At 38.1% G+C, this 25,803-nt stretch overlaps 4 protein-coding genes across 12 annotated transcripts; 1 reads left to right on the top strand and 3 right to left on the bottom strand.

Annotated features, from left to right (window-relative positions):
- Positions 1–89: 89 nt before the first annotated feature.
- Positions 90–1,023, bottom strand: LOC107220839 (AN1-type zinc finger protein 1). The gene is made up of 2 exons (XM_015659599.2): positions 598–1,023; positions 90–502 (listed from the first exon to the last, which is right to left on the bottom strand). Exons 1-2 carry the CDS (start codon positions 1,021–1,023, stop codon positions 122–124), a joined length of 807 nt encoding a protein of 268 aa, XP_015515085.1. The 3' UTR covers positions 90–121.
- Positions 1,024–1,048: 25 nt separating this feature from the next.
- Positions 1,049–1,851, bottom strand: LOC107220840 (anaphase-promoting complex subunit 13). Of its 5 annotated transcripts, none has more exons than XM_015659602.2 (2): positions 1,754–1,851; positions 1,049–1,415 (listed from the first exon to the last, which is right to left on the bottom strand). In XM_015659602.2, exon 2 carries the CDS (start codon positions 1,369–1,371, stop codon positions 1,135–1,137), a length of 237 nt encoding a protein of 78 aa, XP_015515088.1. In that variant the 5' UTR covers positions 1,372–1,415; positions 1,754–1,851; the 3' UTR covers positions 1,049–1,134. The 5 variants fall into 5 exon arrangements, with proteins under 5 accessions (XP_015515088.1, XP_015515087.1, XP_015515086.1 ...); XM_015659601.2 differs by having other exon boundaries at positions 1,705–1,788; XM_015659600.2 differs by lacking the exon at positions 1,754–1,851 and adding an exon at positions 1,619–1,748.
- A 46-nt stretch (positions 1,852–1,897) lies between these two features.
- On the top strand, positions 1,898–8,246 carry LOC107220846 (golgin subfamily A member 7). 4 transcript variants are annotated; one of them, XM_015659609.2, is made up of 4 exons: positions 1,898–1,941; positions 2,423–2,638; positions 4,660–4,824; positions 5,608–8,246. In XM_015659609.2, the coding sequence occupies exons 2-4, from the start codon at positions 2,630–2,632 to the stop codon at positions 5,896–5,898; spliced, it is 465 nt and encodes a 154-aa protein (XP_015515095.1). In that variant the 5' UTR covers positions 1,898–1,941; positions 2,423–2,629; the 3' UTR covers positions 5,899–8,246. The 4 variants fall into 4 exon arrangements, with proteins under 4 accessions (XP_015515095.1, XP_046602144.1, XP_046602142.1 ...); XM_046746188.1 differs by lacking the exons at positions 1,898–1,941; positions 2,423–2,638 and adding an exon at positions 3,308–3,501; XM_046746186.1 differs by lacking the exons at positions 1,898–1,941; positions 2,423–2,638 and adding an exon at positions 3,645–3,926.
- A 972-nt stretch (positions 8,247–9,218) lies between these two features.
- On the bottom strand, positions 9,219–25,615 carry LOC107220845 (cGMP-specific 3',5'-cyclic phosphodiesterase). 2 transcript variants are annotated; one of them, XM_015659608.2, is made up of 12 exons: positions 24,786–25,615; positions 17,230–17,490; positions 16,425–16,762; positions 15,816–16,046; positions 15,193–15,550; positions 14,411–14,580; positions 14,129–14,351; positions 13,317–13,391; positions 13,197–13,235; positions 12,666–12,950; positions 11,782–12,595; positions 9,219–11,456 (listed from the first exon to the last, which is right to left on the bottom strand). In XM_015659608.2, the coding sequence occupies exons 2-12, from the start codon at positions 17,278–17,280 to the stop codon at positions 10,798–10,800; spliced, it is 3,243 nt and encodes a 1,080-aa protein (XP_015515094.1). In that variant the 5' UTR covers positions 17,281–17,490; positions 24,786–25,615; the 3' UTR covers positions 9,219–10,797. The 2 variants fall into 2 exon arrangements, with proteins under 2 accessions (XP_015515094.1, XP_046602139.1); XM_046746183.1 differs by having other exon boundaries at positions 25,227–25,615.
- Between the last annotated feature and the right edge of the window lie 188 nt (positions 25,616–25,803).

Here is a 25,803-nt window from a genome sequence, read left to right as displayed (position 1 = left end):
AACCGTGGTAAATGTACTTGTTAATAGGTTGTAATAAAAAGGTGAATTGATAGAGAAATATTTAAAGAGAACAACACGGGAAACCAATATTATAAGTAAAATTGACGTTTATTAACACGAGTTATCTATACATACTTTCGTCCACTTTCAAGCCATCGGAATATTCTAATATCAAACTTTCACCATCGATCAAACTTGCACTGCTCAACAGATCTGATATGAGTATATCCATTCGTTCGGACAAAGCGTAACCTGTGTTTTGGTGAAACAGTTTCAACTTTTGACTCTTGGACAAGTTGTTGGTATTTGGTACGCTTAACGCATCGGCAAATGCGTCGATAGTCCTACCAAGCGACCAACGTAAGCAAGTGAAAACTGCTTTTGGACCTCCGGTATGTTTCAACGAACCTGTGATTGGTGGATAGACCAAGAAGTATCGTCTTTCATCGGTCGGTATACCGTTGAAACCGACTGCTCGACCCTTTAGTCGCATCAGTTGCACCTGAAAATGTGCAAAAGACAAATATGAAAGTGACAAGATTCAAAATAGAATCGACACAAATAGATAAGATATCACAGATTCGATGACGAATGTACCTTAACAGCAACCGTAGAATTTTTAGCTTTTCTCAAAGAATTGCTGATTTGCTTATCGACTGTTGCTTTTGCTTCGTCAAATTCCTGCCGTGGTTTATTCCACTTTTCCAGTTCCTTCGATTTCTGTTCTTCGCTAATGTCTAAGCAGCCGTGATGACGGTGCGCGATGCAAAAATGTAAGCAACATTTGACGCAAGGTATTTCCACGGGTGAATGGTTGTTACAAGAAGAATCAGAGCAGTAATAATCGGAAACTGACTCAGGAGATTCAACGATATTATCTTGAAATTTTAAACAAGAATGAGCTGATACGTGAAAGTGTTCCTTGCAGAAAATTAATTTGCAATGCGAACATGAAAAGGCCAAGAAATCCAGTTGCTTACAAGCAGATACCGAACAACGAACTCCTAAGCTAGGGAACTCCATTGTTGGCCAAATATTATCAACGATATCAAAATAAGCAGGCTGATATTATTTCAAAACACAGTATAAAATTCAAACTTGGTACATATTTTTTACATTAGATTTATAGCTAGTTTAGTTATGTGGCGGCGTAGGAGAGTGCAAGTGATTCTCGCTAAGTGTGCTAAGTGCCAAGTTATTCCACTTTTGTTCCAATTCTTTTAGAGTCATGTGCGAATCTCCATTGTCACTTTCTGGGTCAGGAAGCTCGGCGAGTGGAACTGATATTTCGTCAATCGGAAGACGTTCCTTGCGCCAATTATCGTCGATCACTTCCAGCAGTTTACCATCAGCACAGACTTGACTGTCCATACCGTGAATTGACAGTACGATCAATTAACGAGACTGACAATAGTCTGGAAAATATGAAAACTCTGATTTTCCTTGTGAAATGAAATTTATCTTGATTGAAATTTTCCAAGTAGTTGTCGAATATCATTTCCATAGTTATACCAATATTGTGATACTGAATTTCAGTTCATAAAATCTATTAGCGTGATTCAGCAAATTGTGGAAGATAAAATTATGAAATGTCAGTATCAATTTTCAAATCACGTACTGTTCCTGATTCTATGAATTTCAACAACAACAGAAATCTAGTCGTGAAGTGATACAACGCTTCTGAAAAAAGTAATGAGTAATTACATTGCACGGTTACTGTAGACTAACTCATAATCTAAGATATGACCCTAACCTGAAACTCGTAATCGACGGAAATTTATGGAACTACAGTGTTCCAAATGAAACTAACGAATCACGTGGCTCATTGTGTATGTATGAAGTTAAAGTGACAGAACTGACAGCACGCAAACGTTCCTACAGAAACGAGATTTCGTTGTTTTTGTATGAAAATAGAGAAAATACATGAACTTTTCGACATTGGTTAGTGCATTTCTTTAAGTAAATATATAATCAGTAGAAGAAAAACATGGTAATTTTGTTCACGAGGTGAACACATTCAAACTTCCTCACGCTGTACCACGTGACTAAAATAAATCAGTGCCTTATAAGCTATCACCACGTGACTCGTTGGTTTAACTTCAGCTATTGGAGTGCTAGTGTCGGTTTTTTGGGCTGTTGATCGGCCCAGCTGCCCTGCGCTAGAAGCCTAGGAGTCAGCGATCAATAAGAGACCAGTACAAACAATTCATCATTTTGCTGTTGTATTAATCAATTTTGGGATTAAATCTTCAGTCACGCCGTTGTTACGTTGATCAACGCAGGGCGTTTATTGCCACGGTGGAAATTCAATCTTGCCGCTTCACTGCCGAGTATGCTAGTTTCGCGTACCCTGGCGGATTTGTTGCAAAGCTGTTCTTGGAATTATTAAACCACTAGCGTGTCATTACTTTTTTTTTGTAAGGTTGGTTCCCATCGTGCGCGCGCATCGTGCATAGAAATGCATGACGATCAGGGACCTGCGTGTGAGCCGTTATCCTGCTGTTATCTCTGATAAAATATAACCGAAAAGTGATAATTGGTCGAGGAAGAATTGAACCCATGTTCGCCTGAAGGATTTCGGTTTATTGGCTGGCCGTATTCATTTGCCTAAATCACGACGAAGCTTAAAATGCCATTGGTAAGTCTCGAGTGGGTACCACTCCTCTGTCAAAACCTATTGCTCAAAACAATATCTGTATACTTTCCACCGTGTTTATCAACTAGCCTTGCGTCAACTTTGCGTCTTGCTCGGATTTCACCCTTACTTTTTTCTCACTTTTGAGAATGTATTCAGAGTTCGCAATCAGCTGAACTTCCCTCATCTCGAGCGACTGTAGTAATGCGAAATATGCCGGATAACTAAGAAATACATTGTGTCATGCGCCTTGACGTAACCTGTATTTCAAGGGCAGTCATTTCCTACTTGTCACTCTCCTGTTTTGTTTTTCCACGACGTAAGACTCAGAAATTCACCTTGGCACTGTTAATCATTATATTGAATTATATTAATCTGTTTAAGTTCGTTGCCTCTGATTGAACTGTCGCTAATATATTTCTTGCATCAACGTTCAGAGGGGCGTGAATTTTGTTGACATTTCGGACCTAAACTAAACGTTGTATCGTCTGTAAACAGAATTGTGATCTTTGAATTAAACTTTGAACATATCAACACAAACATGCGGTGACATTCGAAAACGATCTATAGTATTTAGTATTTAATCGTGCACGAAGAATATGCTGTTGAAATGTGAATAAATTTTCGAATTTTCCGCGCTCTTGAAACATGTTTTACAAAATGGCGGCCCAGTAAGCACATACCTGAACATCGTTGGTCATGCGCAGTGGGTAAAAAATGAATCGCGACTGCTGAAATAACCTTTAAACGAACCCAAAACAACGTCAACATTGATATATGACCTGAAACAATACACGTCTCCAAAATTATGTCGAATTCGCGGATTTTTCGTCTCTGACAGTTCAGCCGACGTTTTGCAGAACAAGGTTAGAAATCTTTTAAATGCGATCAAAATATGCGGCGAGATTTTGGCCAAATCGTATCACGCTGCCAAAACTTGACTCGCAATCAGCAGTGACTCGCTTTCTTTTCAGCAGACTCTTATTTTTGCCCCCCCAAAAAAAAAAAACCGTACCCGATTTATCTCGATTTACGGATTGAGTTGCGTGTTTTTTTCATTCGTCGGATAATTTTTTCCTCACCGCGCTAGTGATTTTACAATATATATCAATGATTTTACATGCACACGCTGTTGAAAAAAAGCGAATATACATGAAGTTGCTGAAATGATTGGCTGGTTACTGAATATCTTGGTTATTATAAGTATGTACTCAGATTTATGGCGAACGCCACGAACTTGCCTTTGAGCCATCTGGATTCCTTTCCAAAATACCAACATTCAAAAAATCAGGTGAACTTTCTTTCCCCTCTTTTGTTGTCATATACATTCTGTGTTTAATATTTCTTTTCACAGTTTCTTTGTTGCGATCGGCAACTATTTGCATTACTACAATATTGCAGTGATATTTAACACGATTGCTAGCATAAAGAATATTCCCAGCAACATGTTTCAATGGAATTTCTATTATTTAGTATTTAAACTTGTCGGAACATTGAATAGGCATTTTTAAGGCTGGGCTGTTTAGTCGGTGATATAGCAATTGTTTCTGTTAAGGTATGTCGAAGACTTCAGATCGTTCTAATTACATCCAAATGTCAACATTGCACATATTTCGTGAATTTTGAAGTATTGATGTGAATGCAAATATCGAAATGCATCAAAATTACTTTTATCCATATTACATTATATTCAGATTATTGATCAAGTATGAACGTTGACGATGAATACTGTATTTCTCTTGATGAAAATAATCATTGCACTGTAAAATAAATGGGTATGCTGTTGATAAAGACACGTTTTTGATGTCATCGTATGCGAAATACGAAATTGTTACAACTGCATTAAGAGTGGTAACGAAATAATCGAATATCTCCAAACACAATCCCAAATATATAAAACTTTGGAAACCTCCTGTAGTTGCGTTACATACTTGTTAATGTTTCTTCAAGAGATTTCATAAATGTATAATTTATGTTGAAGAAATGACCGAACTTTATAATAAGACTCTAATATTGTTTCTTAGGGTAACCACGCGGCGTTAACACCGTTGGAAGATATGTCGAGTGGTAGAGGACAAGCCGGCGGAGGGCTACCGCAAAATTGTTTGAAAGTCTTCATCCAGCGCGATTACAGCGAAGGCACTATGGTTAAATTTCAAACAAGGTTTCCCTCCGAGCTGGGGGGTAGAGTAAGTACTTTGAAATACGGCATTCCACCAACCTTGTTTTACTTGTTAATATTTTGTTTATTTTGTCTTAAACCATATGGTGGTAAAAATTTAAACTGTCGTAAAAAGAGATCTTTACAGGATTTTCAAAACGAAATTTTTCACGTATACAATTGTTTTGACTATTTACATGCTGTTATAAAAATTATTATTCTGAAGCAATGTTAAGTTCGCTCTTGGTATTTCAAAATATTGAAATTATTGGTATAGGAAATTATCCAAAGTTTTTTAGTCCCTGCGAAAAGGCCGAAATAAGCCCTACTTTATCAATGTGCAAGGTTTTTTATGTCGATTAAGCCAACCTGTTATCCTTCCTTGTTTATTCCGATCTTTCTTCAGTATGAACAGTTGTTATAATAGTCCTGAATATCCTACTCAGTGGTTGTAAAAATGTTGACGCTAGTAGTAATGTCCTCAAATTCGTGATGCTTGAAAGAATCGTTGGAAATATTTTAGTGTTTTACTTGTGTCACGGATATTCGTACTAAACTTTTTCGCTACGAGTTTATAGCTTTTAAATTCGTTCCCTGAGAAAATTGTTTGAGTTGGTTTTCTTCCCACATCAGATAGTTGTCGAACTAAATGACCTCGAATTGAGTGTAATATTTGTTTTATATACTCGTAGAAGAAGTTTTCCTTGGGAAAAATATTCCGACAAATCCATCCTGCTCTCCACAAAAAATCTTGAATAAATCCTTGAACACTGTGAGTCAATTTTGATAACACTGGGTTACTGATTTTCAGCTGGATAGTCAATTGTTTGAGTACACGATCAATCAGTTGAATAACTATTTTGCGGAAGCGGAACGTGCAAGCTGTTCGACGTACTGCGAAGGTTGTCTCGCCTGTCTAACAGGCTACCTAATCTACATATGTACAGAAACGCACTACGAAAAGTGCTTGCGAAAAGTAGCAAAATTTGTTAGCGAACAAAACGACAGAGTTTACAGGCCCCGAGGCTTGTTATTGACTGATCCAACGACGCGCGGTCTCAGGTTAATAGAGATTTCTGTTCTGGACAGACCTGCGTCGTGACTGCATGCTAGTCGATCCACCGAGTTCTTCATGTGACACGCCAACTTTCGCAATTTTATACTTTGATAGAATCACGCTCGACATCACAATGTCTCTGTAGGATGTCATTCGATCGTAGATAATTATGGCAGCATTTATTTCATGCATTTATCGAAGAATACACGAATTTCTGTTTATATATAAGAATCTAATTTTTAGAACTATCAATCGCAATCTTTTCCTTTATTTACCGTATATCTGAGATACCACAGACTTATTACAGCGTCGAGTAGATATTTCTAAAATTTGTTGAACGATTTGCAGTAATCGAAAGCTGTATGAATCGTTAGTTTGACGTTGCAGATGAAACGTGTAATTGATCCCGTAGACTCTCCTCCTTCCTTGATACACTACAGATGAAGTTTAAGCGATACATCACTGACGCGTGCAACGATTAGCATTTCCGACTGGCGTATGTTGACGAATAGACAAATTAATTACATATCGAATCCAATAAAACTGGCATCGGAACGTTGTAATCATACTTAGCCCTAGCGCACATGTATGTGGTCGTGAACGACCCCAGCTGACTTTCACACTGCGCTCCTAAGCTAAAAATTGACGTTATCGCGTCAATACTTACGTTATATTACGACCAAACTTCCATGAAATCAAATTCTCTCTTTACCACTTATTCTCTGATTAGCAAGAGAAAAGTTTTATTCATGTCCTTACAAGTCTCCTTACTGTTTTTAAAACGATTTTATGAACACGAGACGCGTACGATCCCACTCATGAGTTATAAGGTAGAAAAAAAGATATACATGTTCTAGGGTTAAGATGGATCGCTTGAAAAATCACTTTTTTACAGTATTGTTATAGAAATAAATTCTTCGATTTTGGTATAAATGCTGCGAGAATAGGATCGCCCATCTTCCGTCGTTGACGGGCATGGAGAAAGTAACTTTGTACTGTTAATTTTGTTTTTTTTTTTGCTTACTCAAAGAAACTCTTTGGTTCAACGAAGAGGGAATTGATTGCAGGAAAAATTATCTAGGAAAATTCATTAGTAAATTAAACAATTTTTCCATGCCTATCACTGGCCTTGAAATTTGTTACGACGTAATTGAGAGTAATTATAATAAAAAAGTATTACCCCTCGTTATTCTCATCTCTTACTCGATTTTTAACGCGTTAGTATCGGACTTTAAAATATTGCAATATCTTATACGACAAACGATCGGGATGAATGCCAAATGTAGACTTTACGATTATCCATCTCGAGAGTGATTCGATTTCCTGGGCGAGTCCGTATCCGACGGCAATGTCAGTGCTATTCTTTTTCTTTAGCCGTCAATTGTATTTTCTCTATTGTACAAAGACTATTAAATATTATTATTATAGGTGTGTTTGTACATAAATTGTCTCGATTATTTGATGGAATCGAGAGCGTATCCATTCGCATGTAAGGATACGACAAGTTCCCGTGTAATATATTATATATAGGTATAAAGTAATACGGCATTCGTAAGTATATAACTAGTATAATTTCTGCAATAACAGAATATTTGAACAAAATATTTGTAATAGTACATGGGAATATTATATTAATTTCAATTAATCTTTATTTATTGTTTGAATATCTTATCGAGAAGATGCATTTAATTGTAAGTTTAACGGCGTTGGAAAATTATCCTCAGTTAATCACGAAAGCTAGCACTTGAAACTGTACATTATACAGCATATAGTATAAATTTAGTTGAATAATTTTTTTACCAAACGCGTTTAAAAGTTGACAGAAATTTTAGCGAATATTGTTTACCTTCCGTACGGTACTTCCAGTTACTTATTTTTTTTTTTAATTTTTTTTTTTTTTTTGTGACTCTTATATTTTGTGGTAGATATGCCACCTTTATTACCAACAGAATGTCAGTCGTTATTGAGGTTTTTCAAAATATGCTGAAAACTTTTGCATCGAATGACAGCGTCGAAAGTTAAATAAACAAATTATCATACGTGAAGAACCCATGGATCGGCTCTAGAAATTGGGGTGTATTGAAAAAACACCCTGGATTTAGTATTATGTGAAATTATAATTAAAAAACGAAAAAAAAAAATAAATAAATAAATAAATCAGTAAAATAGAATGAAACAAATATAAATAAATGAATATATGTGTTATAAGGATTTGCATAATTTGTAAATATAGTACATCTGCCGTCATTGTAACAATAATTGAAAATGTGAAAGAAAATTTATAACTAATTTATGAATAGGACCAAGTAACGGAATATTAATTACAACGTACTAATACTGTGGTTCCAGTGTAATTTCTAAATGTTTTATTAATAAAACAATAGACACAATGATTCGGATGTTTTAAACTCAGCTTTTAGCGTAAAACTTAAGCTGTGTTGAAGTGAGCCAGGATTTTAGAATTTTATTCAAGAGCTGTAATGTATTTAAAATTTTTACTACGAGACAGATTGATTCGTGCATGATTTTTATAGAAACTGCCAAATCGATATAAAAATATTGATGTGACAGTTTCAAAACGGTTGAATCGAATCAGAGATCAAAGGAACGAATTGATTTACGAACAAGTTACTCGACTTTCTAATCGAATCATCAATCGAGAGGATCATTGAAAAATTGTACAGGAACAATTGAATAATTGAGACACAAAAAGGCTCAAATTCGGTTCATGGAGAAACTTTTATCGGTAATAATAATCTGGTATCAATGGGAGGGCGAAGTTGACGCGAAGTTTGTTGTACATTAAAATTTTTATTACTTTTATTGTTATTCTTCTTACTTTCACAACTATATCAAAATACTAGAAACAGTTTGTTTGTTTTTTTTTTTTTTTTTTTTTCTTCGTTCGACAACTTAATAATCGAAATTATCAACAATAATCGCTGTATATGTTTAGTTTAGTTACAATTATTGGGTAACAATATAATCCATACGTTTAACGGGGAATGACAATTCAAAAAATACATTTTTATCAACGACGATTCTTAAACCTCATGCTTTTTGATCGAATCCAATAGAGTTTAAGGATTTCGTTTTATGGATTTGACGAGGGTTTTTATACGGCTTCCATCGTTTTCCTACAACAATCATTATAGCTATAGTTTAGCCTAGATACACCGAATTTTTTTTTTAACTATATTTATATGTATATATATATGTATATATGTATATATACCATATAATCTAAAACACTCAAATTATACAAAAAGATTGTCAAAATTTGACTTAGATTCACAATATTTCATTTATCTTACAATCTTAACCCTTCGCCATTGTTGCACTGTATAAATGGCGTTTAATTCATCGGCATGTGTTTTTCGATTTGAATTCTTACATAAGTGTAATTGTTTAGGGTGATTTTTTGTGTTTTTTTTTTTTTTTTTTTAAATTTTGTTTCAATGTACGGCTCTCTTCAATCTTTATTCTCAAATGAATATTAAAACTTGTAGACAACTCTCAACTTCATTTTGCCATCGGTTCAATTTGCGAGAAGTATTATCGTGGTTGATCATTACATTGTAACCAAAATGATTTTATACTGTTAGTTCATTTGGGACAAAATTCAATCGTCACTCTTTTTCGTGCTATTAACAGAGTAATAGATCAATTCAAAGTTTTGTTTTTTCTATGTCGGAAGAATAGTGTACCTAATTCGAAATATTGACGAATCACGTCGCTACGAATAAAAATTAGACACGATAGTTCACCAGCAGAGAAATTTCTAGTTCGAAAAAAAAAAAATTTTAATATTTTTAAAAAAACTGTCAAGCATGTTGAAGTGGAAATAACTCGATTTCCCAAATTTTTTTTACTATACATTTGATCAATATTCCTTGGCAAATAGTTCCGCTATAGTTACGGGCTTTTACTTTAAACGTTGACATTTTTATTGACCACAGTTTGGGATATTAGAAGTTACTTTGAGGGCATTGCTGTTGGATGATTGATTTCGTAGACAAAAATGAAATAATAAGAATAAAATGATGATAATGTTATACATAACAGTTGAACACGCGAAGGAAGGAAATACTTCTGCAGATTTTTAGCCGTATTTTCTGATCCGTTGACAGCGACGCGTTCATTTTCACAGCTGGCACATTCTGTCAAGTTTTGATTAACCACCGATCGTGCTGAGTTGCCCAGTAATTGGCTTTGGCTTTGTATTTTGACCAGTGCTGTGCGATTAATCGGTAGCTTCGACTAATTGTTTTTCCGTTAATCGATTAATCGACGATTTCGGTTAATCGAAACTGCCTAATAATAATTTTGCAGGTCAATCGGTATATGAATCGAAACCGTCGATTAATCGATCAGTTGGAAAAACGATGAATCGAAAAATTCAATTTATCGATTAATCGAAGCTGCCGATTGCTCGATTAATCGCACAACACTAATTTTGACGCAGTGTAAAGTACAACTTGTTGAACCGAGGTTTGCTAAGTACTTCGGATAATGTTTCGACACGTACTGTACACACACGCACACTCACACTCATTCGCAAATTGTCACAACATATCACTCGATCCGTAATTGAACTCGGATATTGATATTAAAATTTAAGTTCAACTTTAAGAATAATGGAAGATGATTATATCCTTATGATCTACTGCGCATCTTACCGGCCGCATGGTCCTAAATTGCCTCTCTTTTCCAAGTAGTAAAATAGAGTGTAGGAAATGTAAAAACCTCAAAGTTTGATATCACAACAGTCATCGAATTCCAAATGTCTTGGAGATAATTTCTCTCTCTCTCTCTCTCTCACCCTCTTCCTCCTCGCACCCTCACATTCTTCGACAAGTTCAATACAAGTATATCGATCCCTGTAAAAATACTTGATCGATACTCTTATTCCGGTATACTCTCAAGAGTGCTAGAGGTGAGACGTCAAATGAGCAAGCAGAGCTTACTCCGGTTCTTTCTTTCCGGAATCAAGACCTTTGCCTTTCCAGCGTCCTCGGAACTGCTTCTCGCGTACAGAGATCTACTCAGTCTGTGTCTAACGCCTTTGCTCAGCGTCCTGCCACCCTTACGAAGTGACGCAAATCTCCCTAAGGAAGACTTCGCGGCTTGCGGCTCCTGAGCTCCGTCGGGTAATTCTTTCTTCTCTGTGTGGGCACAGTTTAACGTCGTAACTGTGAACTCGATGTCCTTTGGCTCCGAGGATACGAACTCCTCAACAGGTTCCTCTATCGTGTCTCTGTCTATCCAGGTCAAACCCATCTCGACCTTCTCTGCCAAGTCCTGCCAGTGCTTTCGATTCTCCAAGGTGCCCTCGTAGAGTGGTTCGATCCAGGGAAACGTCTCCGACAAAACCTTGTAGAGCGGTAAACATATCACGTCGATGAAACCAACTTGCATTTGCGGTAGTTCGTCTCGCCTTTCGCGATCCATCATTGCCACCGGCTGTTCTTTCAGCTGAAGTCTCTCCAGATCACCCTGGTCGAAAAATTCGTCTGCCACCAACTTAGCCACGCGATGCTGCACCTCCCAAGGTTTCGCTATGGCGCTCACGTCACAGGCCGTCATCATCATACCACAGAGGACTGAAAAAAATTTAAAAGGTGTAGCCGAGACGCTGTTCACTTACAGATCACTTTGAACAGGTTTAAAGTGACTTCAAACGGCTTGAAAATGATTTCAAATGACCTAAAACTGTCGTTCACTTACAAAGCAAATGACAAACCACTTCGAACAGGTTTAAAGTGACTTAATACAGGTTCAAAATCATTCCAAATGACCTAAACCTCGTTTTAAAGAGTCTCAAACGGTGTCCACGTGATTTGAAACGAATTCAAGCAATTGTGACAGCTCCGTTAATGCGTTAATGAATTTAATCACTTTTGAAACAAAATTTTGCTATCTACTAACGTTCCTTCTTCTCCTCGCTCTGCCAGTCGAATTCGCCTTCCTCGATGAGTTCCAAAAATCGATTCTTCTTTTTAAAATACATCGCCAGGTCCGTGGACAGAATCGCGTTCTCTACTATCCTCATCACGGTTCTATAATCCTCCATCGATAAGCTTTGAAAGATGTTGTTACTGTCCGAATTCAGTATCATGACGCACTGGTCGAAGTGGTGATGTTCCATCGTGCTTGTCGAGTACAAAATCGCCAGGGGCGACTCTGTTTTCATTTGGAACGCGTTGTTCGTGCCCCGATGGTCGAGGTCGTGGCACAGACAGGCAACCAGCAGTCCCAAGATCTCGATGTCGGTCATGAAACGTTCCATTTTACCGGTTTTCAGCATGGCGAACATCGTTTGTGCAACGTTCAAGGCGTGCCTCCAGTTGTGGTATTTTACCGGGCGATAATTTTTCTTCACACTCAATATCCATCGGCAGAGTACTTCGTAAGGGATGTTGAATTGCTGGATCAAATTGCACTGTTTAAACATCCTCACCGTCGCTCGACAAGTGTCTTCGTCGGTGAGGTCAAAATCTATGAATGTAAAACTGTACAGATTGTACTTTTCGGCCGATGGTATCGTGTCGGATTTCAGCTTAACCGTATCCTCGTTGCTGGCGGTTGCATGATAGCTCAGGCACTCCAAAGCCACCTTCTGTTTCGCCATCAGTTTGCAAGCGGACTCGTACATCTGGGTATTGTGGATACCCAAGCCACAGAAGATGGCGAAAGCTTCGAAAATCGAGACGTCGGAGTCGGTGAAAGAACTTCCATTGTCCTGCAAGTTTATCGCGTAATGACATCATCATTTCGATGTGTGAAAAGGCCAATTCCTGTCCATCCATTACCTTGTTGATCAGCTGCGCCACTCCAATTACGGCTCGCTGTCCGTTCACTATCGGCATGCAGAGGATACTGCGGATCGGTTCATTTCCGGCGTCCACGACTTCTCTCTTTAACCACGTAGCGACGTCTCCGATGTTTAAAATTTGTCCAGTATTCGCGACGTACCTCGCTATTTGACCAAGCGTGCTCGACAGGTCGTTGGAATTTGGTCGGTAGACTCTTGCCTGTTGGGTATCATTCTCCATCTCGAAAACCATGGTGAACTTGCTCTTTCCGTTTGTCGCGTGCTGAAAATACATTCTTTATTCAGGACCAATTAACGGTTGCTAAGTGTAGAAAGCTACTTTAATTAACACTTCTATCACTGAAAGTTCACCAATCTTTGTTGGAGAATAAAAACTTTTATTTAAAACTAGTTCAACGTGAACGAGGGAAATGAAGTGGGATTGAAAAACCACCAAAGTTCACTTGGAACAATTCTTCAACTATGTTGTGAGACTGTATGATCGTAAGTTTCATCATTTCGTACGCACGTGCTGCTGAAAAATATCCTCCATGTCGATGTTGTTGCTCTGAAATTTACAACGTTACCATTAGATTTGTGATCGCTATCATCCCAAATTATTAATCTGAATGCCGCAGTCTAAACCTACCTCTCTCCTGGATAACGGTTTTCTAGATTCTTGCATTTGTCTTCCTGGTCGTTCAACAATCTTTTCCAAATGACTCTGAAACAACAATTTTATACGAGCATGTTTCAGGACTGGTTTGCCCTAATATATGGGGGATTAACAAGCGGCTTGAAGCTGACTGTGAGCCAGCTCTCGAATTTCCCGTTTTTACACTGCAGGTTCCAAGTTTACGGAAAAAAATTATTAGTATCCTACTCGAATTTCAATTTGGAAATTCAGATTCGTGGTCAGCGACTCAAAAAACCTTATGGTACCAATTTTCACTCTAATCCATTAATCCATTCTCAAGAGATCGTCGATCTTATTTTATTTTTTGGAATTTTGTTACTGAAATAATACGAAAAGTAATGAACCGAGTAAAACCAAAATCTAATCAGTTCTAAGCTGAGGAAAGCCGCCTCGATTGAGATCAATATCATTGAATTCCGGTAACTTATTCTCAAGATATCGTCGGACAAAAAAATTGACAGACACAGATATCCATCCGAAAATGATTATAGGTAATTCTCTAGATCTTTTCAAGATCAAGTGAAAACTCGACTTTTCATTTTCGGGGTGATTACAACAACTTCCATTTTTCTCTGAAAACAGAAAAACGGTAAGTTAAAAACAATTTAGCAAGCTTCTGAATTGTTCCGACTAGTCGGTTCTGATTGGTTTTTCAGTACCATACGTGGAACGATAATTATTACTGAATAACCAGTGAATTATTGTTGCAATGGGAGTGAGCTAAGGTAGGGTTATCAGTGAAAAATAATGCTGTAGTGACTCACCGCCTCGCCACAGTCCAAATCCAAAAGATAGACTGCGCATCTCTCGCACTTGAGGAGTTCTTTTGCCTCGGCCATAATTTTCGTTACTAAACATTCCAAGTTGTTCTGTTCTTCGAATATGCTTCTTGCTAGGTTCAACAGTATTTGATTCCGTCTGTACTCCTGAACAGACAGTTCGAACAGTTGTGCGTTTTGGATCCCGATTCCACAGAATGTGAGGTACCTTGGAATCCAGTGATTAATTAGTCAGCCTTAACGTTCCCTAATCTGGAAAACACTTACCTCTGGAAAACTTCAACGTCTCTTCGAGTGAATTCGTTGCTCCCATTTGTTTTGTTGATGATTTGTGCAACGCCAATTACGTCCCCCTCGTAGTTACAAATCGGCATTGACAGTATCAAGGTCGTTTTGTAGCCCGTTCTCATATCGATCGAGCTGTTGAACCTCGGGTCCTACAAACATCACGGATCATACCTTGTCAAACTTGTCTTATTTCCTTTTTACGAACTTACATTCACCCCTACGACCAGATTTTATGACTTAACGCCGTTCCGAATCTCGGCGAAATGTATGCATCAACTTTACGATTCTCTCTATTATATTGTTTTCAAACTGGTATTTCCATAGCATATTTACATGAATATATTCATCGTTTTTTATTTTTTTGTTTTTTATTTTACACCAAACAACTCTCTTAACGGCTTGGAGTGAAACATCACTAAGGGAGAGTGAAAACTGCGCAACTCCAAATCGAGTGAATACTTAGAGTGATTTTATTACCTCTAAGCGTTTGGAGTGGAAAAGTTCACGTTTAAAGAATAAATATTCAGTCAATGGTGCAAGTTGCGCAATTTTCATTCCAAGGAAATTCAGAGCGTAGATCAGCTTGATAAATGCAACCTTCTACACGACTGTTTGAAATAGTTTAGATAGCAAATTTTCAAGTCATTATTTGCTCGTTCATACAATATTTATTTTCTTTAGAACTCGAATTGGAAAGATCGTAAATTTCTAGTAGCTTGGAAATATCGGACCGGCACAATGTGTTTGACATTATCACCAACCTTGTACGCGTCTTTGATATTTATGATCTGCTTGCTCTGCGCCACAAATCCAGCAATTCCAACTCCAAACGGTATTCTGATCTCTTCTCGTTTTGCCCTTTGCACGGCCTCCTCGAGCTCAGTATCCTGGGTGACATCGAAGAGCTTTGCGACTAGATAACGGTCCTCCAAAGGACCTTTGGCCAGGAACAAGCTGCCCCTGTCTGCGTGGGTCAATAGACCAACGTTAACCAAGATCTTATGACAGAGGATATTGATGTCCAATTCATTGGCAACGTCACGGATCAATTCCATGAACAAGTCTCCCTCGTCTAGTTGATTCAGTTCTTCGCGTCGGCCAACCAGCGTTGTAGCCATTCTGAAAAATTCAAATCTCACTATCATTCACTCGATGAAATGATAGCAATTGGCAGATACCGATTAGTCCGTTCACCGACTTCCAATGATTCGGACAAAAGTCAAGGTGCAAAGTACCGCTTGACTTATCTTGACTCATGTCCACCATTACGGTACCTATAAGAGGTTCTGCTTGAACTATTTGATCAGCAAGCTTGAGGTAACAGGGATTGAAGGTACTAAGTGACTGCAGCCGGTAGTCGAAGAGGGCTCGTATCGATTTTCACCTGCTTGGACTTTTGCTCCTTTTGACCGGCGAACTAGAAGCTAGCCAGGATTGGAAGAGGTCTGACGTCACGCTGTTTCTTTTACACCGGCTCAACGAGCTTTCTTCCTGATGAAGGTTCGGCCCCGATCGCTTGGCAACTAGGAGAGGATTTTGCACTCGATGCCGGAGTTCTGGACTTGCCTTTTCCAACAGCCATTTTTCCACCGCAGTTTGGTTTGCCTCCAGGTACCTTATAACACACTTAATCGTTTGAGCTGTTCCAATCTATACCAATGTTATTACATCCAACCATTTTTCTGTGATCGTATTTTATGCGGGAATATTTATGGAATTGATTTGAGCAAACGTTTTTGTGAATATTGCGCTGCACTGAGAAACTGTTTCGAAAATTTTTGTCCAAATTTTCGATTCGTCTGAAAATACTCTGGTATAAAATTTATACAGTATCTGTGAAAAATAAGAACCTTTATGTAGAAACTTTTACAGTCACTGTACTACTTTTCGTGTCGTGTGATAATGTGAATCCATAAATTAGTCACGTGTTTTGTAAAGACTAAAGTGATGCAGTTAACGTAAATACTGTTATTTTCAAAAATTTTTTACTAACCTTCCGACTCTTTCCATGGTCAGTTCACCGTCTCGATTATCTTCGTCAGATTCGGGAATCGTGTCTTGGCAGGAAACGCGTTTGCTGCGGCACAATCTAGCAACTTCGGGTTCCTTGAAATCAGTCTTAACATTTGCGTTTGTGATTTCTATTGATCGATTTGATTTAACAGGCACAACGATATCGCCAATTTCCGAATCCCCATCTTCTTCGTTTGCTTGAGAGAGGATCGCGGATCCCACAAGGGCGCTTTCCTCTCTCTCTGGGGTTTTGGAGCATCGCGGTGTCGTTGAGATCTTCATTGCTTGGAAACTCTCGAGGTTGTTATTATGGTTAACCTATTGTGAAAAAAGCAATATCCTTATGTTATAAACTTTCTTCAAAAATCCCACTGTCAGATGTATGATGTATCATGCTTGTAGGATGAATCTTAGGTGAAACGACACAAACGCGGCTTTTGTGCCATTGAGATAAAATTTTCAATTTGACCAAAATGACGCTTCAAATATTACACACCCTTCGTTCCAAAATACCATTCAAAAGATATCATGGTATCAAAAAATGAAGGGATCAATGGATCTGCAAACACGCTTACATTTTATAATAACTGCAACGCTGACTTTGCCCTGGGTAATAATATCCATGAACATTACCTAGCACAAGTGCTAGCCGTTTGAATGAATCGTGTTTCCAAATTGAAAGTACGAAGAATGACGAATAAATTGTGTACAGAGTTTGCCGGATGAAGTTAAATTTGACGAGACGGCCGTTTACGGAGTGAATTTCAAACAGGTTCTTCGATCACCTCGAGATTGATTGCCTCCGGCAACTCTTCGTCCATCTCCTCCGCGTCCATATTATCACCTCGGAACGGGACGTTTTTGCATTGTGCATTGACGTTCCAGTGGTGCCAAGGGGTTGCTTGGCCGTTTAACGAACGCGACCAGTATCAGGGTGCCTTTCTACGATCGTTTTGACGCCTGAAACTCGATCGCGGGGGCCGTTTCCTTCACATATTGTCCAGTCAGGCTTTGAATTCCGTCTGTTGCATCTGTGAAACCCGTTTCTGCAACCGAGAAAATTGAGAAGACTTTTTATCGTCGTGAATCTCGAGTGGCCAAATACCTTACGATCCGAATGTAGCGTAGATGCATGCAACCACGACACTAGAACCATAAAATTTGAGGAGAAACGAGGTCCTTCGCTTCCAAGTTGCATCCTCTGGTCGTTGAATACACTTGTAGAAATAGAAATGACCGCCTTTTGGGGCAGTGAGACGAATTCTATGGATCTTCAAACGGAACTGTGATCGATGAAGTTCGACAAGATGATTATCCTTGAAGAATGTGACTGTGCATCTATTCTATGACATGTCTGATCGAGTTACAGTGGATCGGTTAGCTTTGGCTCGCGATCTTTGAAAGGGATTGCTTTGTAAGCCTGACAAGTCGTAAGACGAGTCGATTAAAGTCGAAACACAGTTTGAAAGTACAAAATCTTTCTACAGTATCGTGTAAAGGCTCAAAAAAAAAAAAAAATGGAACGAAAGCATATGAGGAGTGATCAAATTCAGCGGTTCTACGTCAGAAGGACGTTCATTAAATTGAAGGTAAAAATCAACGCAAGTGTGTATGCGGGAAAAAATTTCTCAGGTCACGTGGTCTTGGACTTGCGCATTCCGCAGATTGATCCTGGGTTGACCCTCCGTTCCGAATATTAATGAAATTTCAGAAACGTTCTGAAGGTTGAAAAAGACATTCGGTAATTGCCACTTTGGACAAATTGAGACGATTTCATGATTTCGAATGATTTCACACGATGATACGATATTTTGCGAACCAGATAATTTGCATCGTTGAGCTCGCAGTTGTCCGACGGTATACCAAAATAGTCGAATAGCTTGTATAGTAATGTTCGTTACCGGGTTCCCAGTGGCTAATTATTGTTTTTTGGAATCTACTGAAACAAGCTTTTCTTCCTGTGGAAATTTTATGTGTCTATGATCAATGTCTCGTTCGTTTCTTTTGTCACTTTTGTCACAATTCTCGGAGGATCCGATTAATTGTCAGAGCGTACGTTACCAACTTTTTCGCAGAGTATATCTCGTACTCTCAGTTACAGGATAAACCTATACGAGTATACCAACGTATACCCCGCAGGTGGCGTTGTTTGCCACATAATTGCTAACGAGAAGCTGCGTACGGATAATAATTACACACTGTAGGTAGGTACTACTTGTATCCGGCTGGCGTTGATTCTTGTTTGCTTACCGAATGCACAGAGTTAGGTGCCGATTTCGACCTTCTACCACTTACATGTGTACGTCAGGCTGCACGGTAGGACTACACTCTAAAAATTTCATTTGTTATAGCAGGTAGAAAGATTGAGTAAGGCAGTAATCGTTAAGAAAATCGTTTGAATATTGTTGGAATTACGAAAAACGAGGTACGCGTAAACATTTTGCGCTATCGTCGATCCTTATTTGATTATTGCAACGCAAAATCAGTTTCTGAGGTTTACTCTTCTTTTTTAGTTAAACAAGGCTTTAACTTCAATTTATTCTTGCACGAGCATTAAATTTTCGCAACAGTTGCAAGAAAATATAGCAACAGTGATCGTGATGAGAAATAAAAAATGAAAATAGTTAAGGACTGAGCGGTAACTGGAACTAAAAATTTGTCTCGGTGTTAAAGCACTCCATCTTTTTTTTTTATATTTCCCTATAAACATTCTAAAACTGAAAGTTTTCCCCTAAATGTACCCTAAAGCAGTTAATTTCCCTCAAAAATCTCCCTGTTTTTCCCAGTCAGATCCTTTTTTTTTATTTTTCAGAAACTAAAATCGACTTAAACAATCAATTTGATGCTTGATAACAATAATATGAAATTTGAATACTTCAAACTTAAGGTGGGAACAAAAAAAGAAACAATATATTAAATCTCGAAACTCTTATGTTTCGCAAAGATCATAATTTTTACGGTTTAATTGAGTGTCGTTATCTACAATGTTACAAAAGTTTAATTAATAATAAACATATTTTCCCAGCAGGTCGATTTTATATTGTGTTATTTGTTACATTTCTGTTACTAAATATGACACACATTTTTGTAATTTGAAAATTTAAACAGTCATATCAATATTTAATTTGTGATTTGCACCTTTTTTTTTTTTTACTTAATAACAATTTAGAAAATTGTCAAATCAAACCAAAAAGTTTATTGCACCTTTTGGGACAATTTTTTTTTTCCTCTACATACATTTGAAAACTGTCAATCTAATCGTTATCGACGCGTTGTGAATTTAAAAATTGTATACACACCTACCTTATCGGTGTTGCATAATTTTTTACAAGCTTAAATCAAGTCTCGTTGTATAATTTCAATCAAATTACGTCTCAAAATCCTGAAATATGACATGCATATGTATGTATGTCACATCTGGATTTGTAGGATGAAATGAAATTGAAGGTAAAGCTTGCACGTAATCTGACCCGTAAAGTTGCTAAATTACGGAACAGTGGAACGGAATTCATAGAAAGTTCAGAGCTAGAGCGACAGATTAGAGTCTGAATGAGGAACAATGGGATCGGGTGATCCAGGCGAGAGGAATTAGCAACGACGGATGAGGGTGAATGAGAAATGAGCATGTAAGGAGAGCGAATGCGGTGATGTTGACTTGGGAAAAGCTCCGAGGTGCGTTCAAACTGGCAATAACAAGCGCTGTGAAGGGAGTCGACTTTTGCAGTTAACTTATCCGTGCCGTACGTGAATTTTCTCTCAACAAGCTCGAGTAATATTTATAACAATTTATACGTGGCATTCCACGTCAAATCAACGGCTCGTCGGGATTTTTTGGTTTCTTACGGTCAAAAATAATAACTCTGATTTTTCGAAATTTTTTTCACCATTTTGTAAAAGTGTGATTTATTGTTTACGTAATTTTGGTGAATAAATTATTTACTTTATTTAAAATTCTTGTCGATTGAGTTTTTATTAGGTATTTTTCTTCGAGTTAAGCATTGTTTTCTTCGTTTCACTCTTAAAATAAACAGAAAATCGATTTTTACCAAGACGAAGTTTCTATTCATTGTATTTTTCACTACAAAAAACTTTAATTTAAAAATTATGAACAAAAAAAGAGTGTCGCCGCAATCTTACAAAATGGCGAAAAAATTTCGATTATTTACAGGTATTATTTTTGACTGAAACCAGTCGAAAAATTTATTGAAAGGTCGTAAGTATCGTCGTGTATGCCCTAACATCACGCACTTTGTGAAAAACAATCAGGTTCACAATGGATATTATTTTTTGAGAGGATAACAATTTTTAACATTTTTCTCGAAAGCGACGAGTCTTCAAGTTTCAAAGGTTTTTAAAGCGTTTGCAAATAAAAAAAAACGAAAAATTGACGGATACAACATTATATCATTTATAAACGTGATAAGTAATTATATATTTTGGTACTGAAAGATCGTATCCACGGAAAATACAAGTCTTTTCACCTTTATTTAAAATATACACCTTTTTATAAATAAATTCGCGTTTTTGGCGCTTCGGTAGAATAGTCATAATTTTTTTCAACGGAATATATTTTGGTGCAATTTTTATTTCAGACGTTTTATTTCTCTATTATTTGAATTTTAGGATACGGAAGCAAATTGTTGATCAACTTTTACTTGTATTTGACGATTATCACAAAACATTGTTCATATATTTCTATCGCCATAGAAAAAAACTAACACTGCAGCACTTTTCATACTCTGATAAAATCGGTTTTGTTATCTAACTTGTCTGATGCAAGTTTCATACTTTTATGTAACCATGGTTGAACGAGTGAGATTCACAAGTGTGTAAGCAGTGTGTATGTGGATATGAAAACGGCACTTAGTCATTGAGAACATAATGAACCCTGCTAGTCGCAATTAGGTAACAGCGAATATCGATGTTACCTATAAGTTGGATGAAAGAGTTGTTGCAATATATATATTCAGGGTTAATATATATATATATTAACTTATATTAACTGAACTTTCGTTTCCAGGAACAAAGTTTCGTCATTACGACCAAATTTTTTTCCATTGTAGAGAAATAAATTGTAAAAAAAAAGTAACCGCACCTAATCATGCGTAATAAAATGAACGATAAACGTTCGACAAATTATATTCCCGAGTAATTTACCGTCATACAGATTTTGCTGATAAATTTTGAACGTTTCGTTCAAAGTATTGGTTTCCAGGACCCTGAGGATGTATTGATACCGGTACTGCAGTTGAGAACCCGGTTGCACGAGGGTGTTTTTCACAAAGTTCTCAATTCTCGTGAGCACGAGGCGTATGACGTCAAGTATCTTTTATATTCCTTCTGAAATAACGCGGCTTTAAATTCAAAGCTTTGTAACAAGCGTAAAGCCACTTGAGAAGAATCCACGACGAGCGTCTTTTCGAGGCTTTTGTACATCACGCCGCGCCGCGTTTCATAAGTAAAATTAACCATACGTAGGTACGTACATAAAAGCTACTTAGCAGCGTAAAACTATATTGTCAGAAAATTGAATTTTCCCCGTCGAAATTTCTCTTATACCGAGTCTTTTTTCACAAAGCATATCTTATTTCGCCCACGGATCACGCGTTCAAACAGTTGGTACGTATGACCAAAACTATGAGGAGCTTTAAACGTTGGTCAAACATTGGAATCGTCGATGCCCTCGTGAGCTGTGCTTTTGTCAAGTGTTTGCGAATCACGTCGAATGTGGTTATGTGTATTTGAATCTGCAAACAGATATCAGTGCTGATCTATTTCGCGGGAAAGACCCTTTCGAACAGTATGAAAAAAGAACCGAACAAGTGCTTCGAGTGATCCGTACAAAGTTAATTATTACGATTTTTTTTTTTCGGACTTTATCCTTTACTCACTAATTTATTCTTGCACAAGCATTGAATTTTCGCAACAGTTGCTAGAAAATATAGCAACAGTGATCGTAACGAGAAAGAATAGTAACGGATACTAGACTTTCTGGTAACAGCTAGAAAACTAATTTTCATTTTCTACCTAGAACTATATTTTTTGATCGTGGTAAAAAATGAAAATAGTTAAGGACTGACCGGTAACCGGAACTAAAAATTTCTCTCAGTACTTGTGTTGTGAGAGCTTTCTTCTCTCCAAATTTCGTGATTCTAGGTCAACGGGAAGTACCCCTGTAAGTTTTGATTTGTGAGTTTACGAGTATCGAAATACGTGACATAAATTGATGTATCTTTTGATTCCGTTGACATGGAAGCTTGAATTTTTTACAACTCTAACGGACCGTAGACCTCAGTATTCGATATTAATTTCAACTTGATACCTCTACCCGTTTCTCAGAAATAATCGCGTTGACAGACGGACAAGAAAGTGATCCTACAAGGGTCCCGTTTTTGCCCTTTCAGGTACGGAATCCTGAGAATAAAAAATAAATCTCTCGGCCCGGTTGGGATAAAATCGACAAAAATGCGCTGCCCTACAAATGACGCGTGAGGCTATTTTAACCGAACTACGTCGCAAGCTCCGACAACCCTCAGAATTTGCTGACTGTGCACGGCTCCCATTCTAGACGATCATAGCGTAGACTCTTCTCGCACAATCACGGAACCAGTTACCGGAATGATAAGCCTACGTGCTATTTGACAAAACGGGTATTTTCATCTGTGTGTCAAATAAATGGTGTACCATAAACGAGCGGTACGCCCATCTGTTTTCTCCTTCTTGATATTGCTGCACGCGTATAATGTGTGCGATATTTTTTTCACAACTGAAACGTAAGAATATGCGACTTTTAGACCCCGATGAAAGTACAGAAAAGACGCGCTATTTCTCTATTAACAGACTTCCGCGTTGGGAAATAGCGAACCATTTCTCCACTAGTGTGCAAAAACTGTTTTTATATAACCTAAGCATGTTTTACGCGTTTTTTCATACCTGTTTTCCGTACACAAAGTACTCGTTTCTGTGACTGTTCAGTGAGTCTGCGAATGCGCGCGTGCGGAGTAACGAAAATATCATTTTTTAATCCTAGGAGTCAAAAGTGGTCTTTTCGCTACTGCGGGCATGCGCTGTTGGACTAGAGATGTAAAAATACCGGTATTAAGATTCTCAGTAATATTATCAAAGCATTAGCTTAATTGTACCGTAAATTGACGTCGTGAATTTTTTTTTTTTTTAATTGTGATATGATATTTTTTCAAATTTGGAAGGTACCGCAATTCTACGAAAAAATTTCTTTCTACGGTGACCGCGATAACTTGAGAACGCCTTATCTGAATCGTGCGAAAAAAAGTAACTCTGTTAGAAAACATCAAAATCTACTGATCGAACGATAGATTTTTTTCTCTCTATGAAACCTTTATTTCACATATGTTAAAAAGAAAAAATGAGAATTTTATACGGCGAAAAAAGTAACTTTTCAGTGAAACCACTACTATTTTGGTAAAAATATGAATTTTGAAAAATCATGCGTTCAATCAGCGAACGTTCACGTCTGTTAACAGATTTATTTTTTTCTTACGTTTCGGATAAAGCGTATAGTCAAATAATCGTGGTCACAGAAAAAAAAAAAAAAAATTGATAACTTTTAGAGAATTGCTGCACCTCTACAATTTTTAAATATACCTTGACAAAAAAAAACAAACAAAATTACACAATTACACAATAATTGTGCTATAAAATGATGCTCTATTTTCAATAAGAAATATATATATATATATATTTTTTTTTTGCATTTTAGCTGCGAAAGAAGAATCTTAAATTTCGCTCACGACGACTGAAAGAAACAGATAATAATAAGGCTGATACATCATTGAACCTAAAAAATTTTTACTCTTGAAAGAACAACTGCATTGATTTACCGCACTCAATACAAGCTTCGAAAGTCGCTAACCTTATTCAAAACGGAACGACTAGTAAGCAGCAGCAATGAACGTGTTTTGTATTATACTCAGCCCGAAGGTAACGAATCTGGATTTCATTGCGACAAGCAGACGCGGACGTGAGTTGTTAAAACATCTACATCAAACCGCGTTGCGTTTATAATCCGTATGAATCGACGTTGTATAGAAACGGGCAAACCGAACTCGTGTCTGTAAATTGGTTAATCTCTGGCATCTGACGTGACTAGATTACACGGACGATAATAGACACAGTTTAAGCAAATAAGGAACGGGGTCGATGAGACGAGGGGGGTGGAGGGTGACCATCTAACCGGTTGGAAATTCCAAGGGGTTGTTCACTAGCGTTCTCCCCCCCTTCCCTGCGTACCAACCGGCCGTCTCGTTCATTGAATTCTTATCAGCTATAAGATTGGAAATCCAACGAATGTCTTGGAAAATACCTAACAGATCCTCGAATCGTTGAAGGACCTTCGAACATCAGATTCCCTTTATAATTGGCGTGATTTATCAGCCTCAATTTCAACCTCTTGGGATACTTCCTAGGTGTTCCAGTATGAAAATCTTCCCCGCACGTGATGTATCGTCGATTACATCAGACTCGAGTTACTCTTTGTGTCCTCGATCGACGAACTCCCGTACAAAAGTTACGACTTTCAACAGTTTCGCCCCGCAAATCGCTGCAGCATGCATTGCGGAAGCAATGACGTCAACTGGTTTACAAAATGATCCTTACGACGCGGGATAAAGACCGCACAACGACTCGACTTTCGCACCGATATTGTTTGACTGACGAATACGTTCGTTCGGCTTCTCTCTAGCCCCCCCCCCCCCCTCTTTCTTTGACGGTTAAATAATTCCTTAAACAACGCGATGATTCGTACACTTTTCCATAACTCCGGACACTGTTGCAACGACCTCCGAGAAGAAGATCCCAATACTCGATCGTATCCTCCCGAATACGGAAGACCGTGAACCGCTTATTATGATCTTCAGGAGGTATGACGCAGAAGGATGTCGCACCGAGTTATCGTCAGGACGTGACAACGTCCGGCAAATCGTCGAACAATACTCGTGGATACGATTCTTCGTTTCATCGTGGAAAAACAATACGTGACAACACAAAAGCACTTGGTGTCAGCGGTTGGACGCACGCGACGAAAGTTCCGCCGACGTGTTGGGCCCACGAGTCCGTTTTGGGCCCCGTTACGACGACGTTTTATCGGCACACGTTGCGAAAGGCCGGTCAAGCGTTGGCGGAGACGCGCGTGCGAAAGCTCGGGGCTGACTGAGGCCAGGCTTGGGGGTGATTGCCGGGTGGTGGGGGTGGTGGGGGTGGTGAGGGGGGATGATGGGCACGGAGGCTGATGCCGCTGCGGAGAGAGGCGGCATGGTATTATAGGGTAGGGGGTGGTGGGGGTGGTGGGGGGTAGTTTCTCCCCTCGCGCCGGCGCCCCGGAG

This window comes from Neodiprion lecontei, chromosome 7, assembly GCF_021901455.1.
Source record: "Neodiprion lecontei isolate iyNeoLeco1 chromosome 7, iyNeoLeco1.1, whole genome shotgun sequence".
NCBI classification, from domain to species: Eukaryota; Metazoa; Arthropoda; class Insecta; order Hymenoptera; family Diprionidae; genus Neodiprion; species Neodiprion lecontei.
The sequence above is the reverse complement of the archived record's forward strand: the minus strand, read 5'-3'. Positions and strand labels throughout refer to the sequence as shown.